General features: G+C 31.4%; 2 protein-coding genes across 5 annotated transcripts; both read right to left on the bottom strand.

Annotated features, from left to right (window-relative positions):
* Positions 1 to 33: 33 nt before the first annotated feature.
* Positions 34 to 1,836, bottom strand: LOC119830969. Its single transcript, XM_038354161.1, has one exon. It carries the CDS (start codon positions 1,834 to 1,836, stop codon positions 34 to 36), a length of 1,803 nt encoding a protein of 600 aa, XP_038210089.1.
* A 1,118-nt stretch (positions 1,837 to 2,954) lies between these two features.
* LOC119830841 (bifunctional coenzyme A synthase) lies at positions 2,955 to 8,950 on the bottom strand. Of its 4 annotated transcripts, none has more exons than XM_038354000.1 (10): positions 8,421 to 8,950; positions 8,183 to 8,352; positions 7,579 to 7,762; positions 6,950 to 7,126; positions 6,329 to 6,477; positions 5,936 to 6,133; positions 5,519 to 5,607; positions 4,745 to 4,910; positions 4,086 to 4,268; positions 2,955 to 3,703 (listed from the first exon to the last, which is right to left on the bottom strand). In XM_038354000.1, exons 1-10 carry the CDS (start codon positions 8,527 to 8,529, stop codon positions 3,512 to 3,514), a joined length of 1,617 nt encoding a protein of 538 aa, XP_038209928.1. In that variant the 5' UTR covers positions 8,530 to 8,950; the 3' UTR covers positions 2,955 to 3,511. The 4 variants fall into 4 exon arrangements, with proteins under 4 accessions (XP_038209928.1, XP_038209929.1, XP_038209930.1 ...); XM_038354001.1 differs by having other exon boundaries at positions 8,691 to 8,950; XM_038354002.1 differs by having other exon boundaries at positions 8,663 to 8,949.
* Positions 8,951 to 10,011: the final 1,061 nt, after the last annotated feature.

Below are 10,011 nucleotides of genomic sequence, written 5' to 3'. Positions count from 1 at the left end.
GCTCAAAAAAGGCATTAGCCATATATTTTTTTTTCAGTACAATATTCGTTCTAGGGCATTCCTTCTTATTCTATTTGTTATTTTGTACCAAAATCTCATACCAGAGATAAATTCTATCATAAATACCATACAACAGCCGCCAAGTAGAATGCAATAACACTGAAATATTCCTTTCAGATCATTAATCCCCAAAGCCTTAACAGGAGCTTCATCCTTAATATCATTAAATCGGTATTCAATCCATTTATTGATTAATCCCGCTTCAAAAAGAGCTAACATATTTTTATTATATCTTTCTGTCATTGGTGAGTGTTTTTGTAATAGCATTTGAAGATAGTGACTGTGTATTCTGTCTTGTCTCGCTACATGCAAATACTGCTCTCCTTTATCGTTTAACCAATTTCTTTCCAAATACCGACCAAAAGCACAATCAATAATACAGAACCTTTGACTGTCGTTTTTCAAACGATTAGGACAAGTAAACATATTTTGAACAGCAACGACTTTGCTGTTAATTCTTCTAAATCGCTCCTCATTATCAGGTAATACCACATCAGGCGACGCGATTCCTTCTATCATATAATCTTTAGCTAAAATATCTTCAAATGTGTCAACCTCTTTCCCCTTCTTTACAACAGAAAATAAAGATATAATTGCAGCTTGTAAAGAAAAATTTATAACAAAGAAACACCAAATTGCAACCGCTAAAAATATTCTAAAACTACTTCGCTTTGGTGGTTTATGCAAACTTATTGAAAGTACGGTTCTAAAGCAATTGACGAGATCCTTTCCAAGCTGATCTAATGTAAATATTTTCGTTTGTTCTATAGCAAATATAACAAATGCTATCCAAGTGCAGAAGAAACAGAGCAAGAACTCAATTATTATATTATAATTATTTGTGAACAAATTGCCGTCAAATACAACCGTTTCAAAACCGGCTCGATGGGACATGAAACATACTCCGCTATGCGCAAAGGGCACGGTGTTATCCGCTTCAACGACCATTATATCAAATTGATACAAAGGTACTAGAAGCAAGTCTTTTTTTCTTTGAGTAAAAAAGACAATTTCTCTTATACTCATTTCGTAATTGAATGTATCGTATAACACTTCTTTGTTTATGGAAATATCTATTGTAAAATTCATAAGTCTCGCCATTGTATTCCAAATATTTCCATCTCTTTTATACATAAAATAAGACCCATTGCCAAGTGTTTCAATTTCTAGAAACGGCTTTATCTCTACAACAAAACCGATCATCGTATAGTTGTGGAAATCCTTGCTTACATCATTAAATAAATTAAGATTCTTAATAGCCTCTATATCGCCGTATTTTATAGAGTATGTTTCAAATCCGATACAGCTGCCTAGGTTATTGGTTCGAAATGTTGAATGCAATGAAACGTTAAAGCAACCCAGCTCACACTGAAATCCATTTTCAAAATTTCTAACGGGTATCGAAACTTTTCTTGTTGTCCAACAACCAAAGTTATTTTCAAGCATAAAGTATTCGCTAATATAAGGATTATAATAAGATATATGCATAACTTTTTCGGAATCATCATACTGCATTATAATAGCATTAATAGCTTTAAAATACCAGAAGGCAAAAAATATATTTGCTACCGCAAGTTTGTCATATGGAAAGTGATAGAACAAAATAACGTTAGCAAGCGGATGCCAGTACGGCAGAGTAACGAGTTTCAGCATAGCATTTTCAAACTGTTTTAATGTATAACAATTGAGAACTATGGTATTCGAGGGGTATGGTACGACATCTTCTATTTGTTCATCTAATTTTTCAATATCCGTAACAGTGAAACATACATTCATCTTTTTTAATTCAACATAAAGTTGATCTGGAAAAACTCCAACAAAAAGAAATATATTTCTTCCATTGGATAGAAAATTTTGCATAATGACAGTACTCTACAAAAAAAAATTAAAGAAAAGAAATAAATATCAGTTATTAATAATTATTATAATATATTATTAATTATAATACAATACATATATTAATTTCGACGTAATACTCACAAGCATTTTAATTTTTTGTATCTCTATGCCTTGAGTTTCATCTTCTATACTTAAACTTCCAAACACGTAATGTATCAAGTTTAGCGTAAAAATAATTTCAATTATCTTTTTCATCTTAAAGTCTATGTCTTTGTGAACATTTGAAAATAAACCTGATCACTTATATATGAATCTGAATGAAATTATTATAATCGCACAAAACCACCAATTTAGATAAATGTGAAAGATAATTTTCATCAGATCAAGTGCTACCTTCCTTTTACGATATTGTTTTTTCAGCACTAGGATTAAATTATAATAACAGTGATAGCATAATATTAGGAATGTACATTATTCAAACCTAATAACGTTAATGGGTAACACTGGTTTAGGTAACGTGTAATGCGAAGAACCAGATTTGTTTAATATTTTTTTTATATTTATTATTTAGATTACTAATAAACAATTACTTAATTCAAATGAGTTAATTAAGGCCGAATACAGGGATTACTTAAAAAATGTTGTAATTGTTCTAAAAAAACACAGTATGAACTTATATTGAATTTTATTTAACAACAAAACCAGGAAATATAAAAATACTTATTACCTAATATTTTCCCTTATAATTAAAGAAATTGAAAAGTAAAACGTTTGTTCTGGAAAATATAATATTTTTTTATTATTATATATTATTTAACACAGATTCGTGAATTTTACACAGGCCGCGCCTGGTGAGTCAACAGAACGTGGGAAACGACGCATCTGATGAGGCCTTATGTCGCCTGATTGATCCATGTCAGTAAGTTCAAAGGTGTAGACTGTATAGTGATGTGCACGATGCTGCCACCATTGCCATTGAATAAAACCATAGCGACATGTCCTCCGTAGTGAATGAATGGCAGTCAACAGGCAGGTGGGCGCCGTGGGATCTCTTAGTCCTGTATTTATGTATGCGATACAGCGTTTGTGGCGACCTGTTGCCTGGTAGGGCTTGGAGCCCTAGCTTAAGCATGACTTCATTATTGACAAGAAAGCTTAGATCATAAAAATTTATTCCTTTAGTGTTATAATTATACTAATAAGTTTTATTTTGCTTTAATGTTTGTTTCTTTCAACAAGAATTTCAAAAACACACTTGACTATTTTCTAGTTTATTCATTATTGCTGTGGCTTCGTGCTGTCTGTCCCTATGTGTACATAGACCTTTAAAACAACGCAACGGATTTTGATTTGGATCTTTTTATATAGATGGTGTGATTCCAGAGGAACGATATACATATGTATATCTTTCTTACACATATATAGCATGCATGACTGCACTATAATAAATAATTTAAATCAACCACAACCACACCTCGACCAAAGATTTATCGAATTACAAAAAACTCTTTAGGCAAGGTGTGATTTTATTCAATTAAAACTATATCCCCACCAAAACCTTCAATATAGTTTTTCAAATAGTTAAAAACGTATAAAATAGTTCCCCAATCGGTTATTCGCTAAGATAAGGCTGTAAATTCTCCCAGGCGCGATCAATCTGTTGTTGTGTGTACTCATAACTCCAGTACGGACTAAAAACAATATTGGCCATTGCGATCTGCTCCGAGTTTGTCGGTTGCGCTTCCACGCGTTGCTTAGCTTCTTCTTCGGTTTGGTTGTTTCTAACTTGTAGTCTTTTTATAGCCTGCAATATAGAGATTGGTTTTTTCTCATCAAATTTCGATAAAACAACACGTAAATATCATTTATCAAAATCTGTAGGTTTTCTTAAATTGTTATGAATAAAATTAATTTGCTATGTATTATTAGGATGCGACGAAATGAAAGTTACGTGGCTATTTATTGGATAATTAAGACTATATATTCTCAAAAAGACAGACAAGTTATTTACCAATAATATTGTATTATAAAACGGCAAGGTTGACAAGACGCGCTCTTTCACTCTCACGAATAAAACAGATTACATCTCGCTCGCCTACACGGGTCCTGACCTGTCGGCAATACAAGGTATTGCCATTTTGTAGCGTGAACCACGTATCTACTTTTAAAAATAACTTTATATTTACCTCCTCTGGTGGTACAATTACCGCCCACAATTGGTGACAATATTCGTACCACTTGGCGCGAACCATAACTGCAGCTTCCATCACCACCACCTTGTAACCCTGTTCTCCGAGCACTCTTATCCTATTCCGTGCTTCCTCTATAATAGCTGGCCATACTGTTTGATTCAGTCTTTCTAATTGACTCTGAAGAAGTTCTTATAAGCTGTATTTGTTTTCTTTTAGTTAAACGATATAATTTTTAGATAATATCTGAGGTATTTGTATCGCGTTTATAAAAAATGAATAAATAAAAGATTTAATTTCAAGAATGATCAAGAATGTCCTGTTTAAGTGCTCAGATACATGCTATATGAGAAATTCGTATAGTTTAATTTCAAATTCAGTGTGAGGATTATAATCATACAAGGAAAAAAACAAAAGACAACTTGGTTTCTTATTAAGCAACTTCCCATACACATACCTATGCCATGATCATGCGTACACATACAGTTCGTTTTTATTTTGAAGATTTGTGTTAAAAAGTTAAAGAACCATGAAAAAATTGAATTTAATGCACAATCCAAATAACTTGACAAAAATAGGAAGTAAAGAATCATATACATTAACTAGGTATTCTTTTATTTAAGTTAAAAAATATATTTTCATACAAAAAATCTTACCTTATCACTAAATACAATCTGGCCCAGTTTCTTTCTGTCCACCTCCCCATTTGGAGTGATGATATCACTCCCAAATGTCTCTGCTAATGTTCTATTCAATGGCAATCCAGGTTTGTATAAATCGTGTGCGATTAAATCACAATTAACTACAGCAGCACCTTTTAACCTTAAATATGATAAAAAAGGGAAATAAAAAATAATTTGAAATAAAAAAAAATTTAACTCTTTATTTACAACCACCTTAAAAAAAAAGTTTATCAATTTGACTGTTTTTTTGTGTTTGTTACCCTCGGAACTTTTTTTGGGCGAAACGATTTTTATGACTTTATTTTTATTCGAAAGCCTCGGTGCCTCTCATGTGACACCATTTAAATTTGGTCTAGTTCTGACAATTTGAATGCAGTTCAGTTTTTTGTTAAAAATAATTATTATTGAAGTTGAATATTATGTATCTGGTGTTGAAAGGGTTTGTTTTGCAGTTGATCAAATCTTTTAACTAAAAAGCAATTTTTTTTTATTACGCGTGAACTTTGTGTTAATCAAAAAATTCATGATCGTGAAACTAATATACTAAATTTATCTATGATGGAACCACAAACGTACTACATGTTGTACTATTAACAAGTACAAAGAATAGATTTGTTATAGAATTAACATAAAGGTAAGGGTAATTAAAAAAAAATTAGCGACAAAAATAAATAAGAGAAGGAAGCTTATTGGCACTTTAAAATATGACTAAAAACAAAGTATTATGAATTAAAAATCCTTACTTACTTTAGTTTTTCAGTAATATTACTTTTTCCACTTGCAATACCTCCAGTGAGACCAATCACATATGGCGATTTTGGAATATTTGGATTTGGCTGAAAATAATCACCTTTTATAGTTACGGGATATAGCTAATTACAAAAAAACTATGATTTAAGACTGTCTCTAGAACAATTTAGACCCGACCAAAATCAATACACATGTAGAGTGATTGAAATAAAATAATAAACATAATATTATTAATTTACAAAAATTTAGAAAAGCCTTATAAAAATATAAGGCTTGTAACTATTTTGAATTACTAATTCCGCCTCACACCAGCCGCACTCACATTTTATAATATAGTTGTATTTATTTTTCATTAAAAACTATATTATATGGTATTCATAGGTGATTTTAATAATTAAATATTAAATATAATACCTGCGGCGGTCTCAACATAGTTCCAAGAAGTCTCATTCTTTGATTGCTCGAACTCAATTTAGCCTCCTCTTCCGAAGAACGCTTATCATCTTGAGCAATGGCTATAACATATTCATCTAATGGTTGCAAATTGTTCTCTTTCCGTTTTTGATTTATTTTCCCTACTGCTCTTGCAGTTTCTTCACTTACTACTATTAACTATAAAAAAATACGATTTTTTTTATAAATTAAGATATTAAAATTAAATATATATATAAAATGCAACAAATGCATAATCATTTCTATTCTTTCACATTGTTTTTACATGCATACATTACAAACTTGTTGTTAAATTCACAATTATCGAGTTATGACCACAGTCTACATAAGCTAATTAATGTAAATATAACTCACTTGAATATTAGGATCATCTTTAGTTGGTCCATACATGTCCTGAATAGGAAGGACATTGTATTCTAAATCAGGATTTATGTCAGTCAGAAAATCATGGACTGCTTTAATTCTCTTCTCAACGGGTTCTATTAGCTCCCATAATACTTTAGCTGAAATACAAATTACAGGCAATGGTGTTCAGACTTTTAGTCTTTGAATAGAAAAATATTTTATTTCATTAAAATAGTTTTGTGACGAAACATATTCATCATGTGGATATAACTTCAAGTTGTTAATTTTAATAAAATTAGCTTTTTTAATTAAAAAATTTTAATTGCTAATTTTTTTTAAATTACCTTGAACTGAGTGATAACACTTTTTATGTTTAAAAAAAATTGCATATCTTTTAGTGAAATCACATAAGCCCTGACAAGCAAACAAAGTTCATTTAATATCATTGTTTGTGCTTAACAGCAGGGACAATATCTTTATGTACAAGACATTGTAACTGAGTTATAATTTTAACACACATAAGCATCATTTGGCCACAATAGCACACAGCAACATCATATACAATGTACATAAGATATAGCTATAGATAATAGAAGTAAAACCAAAAATGTGATACAAAGTTATCCTTACATTTAATCATATTTACATCAGTAACTCCAACTGTTACATGCTTCTTTGCCCGTAAGGCTGCTTGGGATAGCAGTATTTTGTGTCCATTGTGTAACCTATCAAATGTCCCACCCAATGCTACATAGTCATACATTTTCACAGGCTGACTATCGAAGAATTCACCATTATTGTCACTATCTGTAAATTGGATAACAAGAGTTATGATAAAATCAAATGACCTGGTTGGTGACCCTTCGGTTCTATGGTTTTTTACAAAATATTAGCAGGGTAAGAAAAACATACAAACAGTTAAATTTTGCCCAATTTAAATGGAGCTAGATGATGATGAGAATAATTGAATTGTATTATTACAACACACATGAGTTTCTTATTCACTTTGTAGTTTATGCATCTAATTTGGAAATATTTTAGTTACACCAAAGAATATGCATAATGAATGCTTCTACAATAAAGCAGAAGCTGGGGAAAAATTTCAACATTAAGGCATTTTTATTAATATCAACCACAAAGCAATTTTGTTCTTAAGATTTGTGTTTTAAGGGTTGGTGTCCATAACAAGTAAAACATTAATATGAAGAACCATTTTTTTTCATACATTTTATTTTTGGCAATATTATATTTAAACTTACCAATCATTTGTGTTTGACAGCCTCTATTTAAATTGGATACAGATTTTTTCAGATCTTCTAGATTTTTATCTAAACTTCTTTCATATAATATCAAGTCAATAGCATGATTCGTTTTAATTTTTTGTTGATCTTCTATGGGTTTGAGCAGTAATCTTACATCTATATTTGAAGTTTGTACTGCAGCCTGTAACATGATACATCTAAAGTTTTTTTTCTGTCATCTAACAAAATGTTTTATTGTGGGAGTCGAGCACGCTTCGGCACGAATTGGGCCAGCTCGCACCGGGGAAGTACCACACCTGTGTTTCGTGCGGTGAGTGGGGGAGCCGGAGGCCCGTTTCCTCACCCGTCCTAGTCCATTCCTTCTTTCCAGTCGTTAATCCTTTTCTTTTCCCTTACCCCATAAAAGCGGGCAGCGCATTCACAGAGGTACTACCTTGGCGAATGTTTATGGGCGGTGGTGATCGCTTACCATCAGGCGAACCACCAGCTCAGCTGCCCGCTATGACATAAAAAAAAAAAAAAAAATGATTTCTGAATACAGTTCAATTTATTCAGTAGTTAATATAAAATATACCCTTTAAAGTACAAAAAAAAAACATACCTTAGAATAAATATTTACTATCTGTTTATTTATAATAGACAAAGCATTCTCCTTTCCATCTAAATATTTTATATACAGTATATTTTTTACAAATTTTGATGATTTTAAACCAAAATTACATGTTTTGGCAGCACTTGATACAAACAATAATCCATTAGCGGCCATTGAATCTAAAAATTCAAATAAAAATCAGACTCAAATAAACATCTTGTCCAATGTATCTCACTGGTACACCTACCTGTTACATGACTTTTAATTTTTATTAAATACGCTATTGAAATTGATACAATAATAACAGCAACTGCTAAAGTAAATAGTTTATTGTACATTACTGCACTACATAACATAATTTGCCAGCTATCATAGTACTGTTATAATATGTTTTCCATTGACCAAAGTGAGAGTAATTAACAAATTAATTTATTTACATTATTATACAACAAGGAAAATCCTCTTCAAATAATAATTGTAAACTGTCACCTGATGTCTTAGTATGAAGTTTACTCACTGCTCTTTGAACTGAGAGTTAGGTTAGTAAATAGGAGGTAATTATTTTTATCCATTACATTCGTATACAGTATACGTCAGTAGTGATAAGCAAGTATATTTAAATACATACATTATCAGCAAATCAGATTTTGAAACATCAAGCCCTAAACTATAAACAGTAAAAAACAATTCTTTACGAACACACTTTCTTTTAGAAATAAAACACAGATTATTTGTAATAATAAATATTGTAATAGAATAATATTTGATAAATTTAGAGAAATTAATATTTTAGATAAAAAATGAAAACAGTTTTATTTTAAGATACCTCAACTGTCATAAATTAACATCTGTATTAGACATTGACATATTATGACAAACAATAGTGAAGGATGTTATCTGTGGTTAAGGCTTCGTTTTATCTTCGTTCTGAATTTTTTTTCTCTGTTCGTGGTTAAGAAGGTATGTCTATTTGCCAGTGTTAAGTATATGTGTTCTGATTTATTCCTAACCAGTCTATTACAATAGTTCAAAAAAGCCTGTCCATCGTGTTTTGTGACATCCCATGTTCTTTAGTGGGTGGGTTAGTATGGGTAAGATTTTCTTAAAGGACAAACAGGTGATCAAATTTATGTGTCCTGCCATACTAAGACATTTTTGTGTGTGTACTCACCGGGATCGAACACAAGACTCGGATCTCGCTCACGCATTAACCACTGCACCAAGGAGGCGGTCAAACCGTGTTTTGATGAATGAAAAATGAACAGAACACATTATAGCATTTTAAAATTGCTACGTGTTGTAGTTGTTTCATTGGGAGTCACAACACGAATTTCGCGTTCTGTCTAAAGAGCCACAATCAAAGTGTGGCCACAGTCCTTGAACTATGACCACAATTTAACACACAACGCGTTGTAAGATGATTTTTACTCAATGAGCGCTTTTGGTCTTTGAGTGTAATATATTTATATGTATGTCGTATGCAACCTAAGTGGTTTAATACGAATAACAGTGGTTTAACAAATCAAAAACGGCTAAACAGATTTTAAATATTTATATTTCGTTCGATTCGTCCCCATTTGGATAAATATAATAATTACTAAAAAAAAATAAGATTAGGTATTGAAGTAGCGCGAGGGCCAGCAGCTGGTTAGAAAGTCAACGAATATGTACATAATCTATCATATATATCATAATCAGTCTAACATCTTTGGTTATGCAGATGATTGTACCATTGTGGAGAGATACCTATCGAACGCTCGCTCTACAAGAGACACAATTCGGATCGAAAGAGAGGCCATGGTTCAGCGAATAAATCTGACGCTGGAAAACGTTTCTCA

This window comes from Zerene cesonia, chromosome 12 (assembly GCF_012273895.1).
Source record: "Zerene cesonia ecotype Mississippi chromosome 12, Zerene_cesonia_1.1, whole genome shotgun sequence".
Lineage (NCBI taxonomy): Eukaryota > Metazoa > Arthropoda > Insecta > Lepidoptera > Pieridae > Zerene > Zerene cesonia.
Note: the sequence above shows the minus strand (reverse complement) of the source record. Positions and strands in the feature narration are given on the sequence as shown.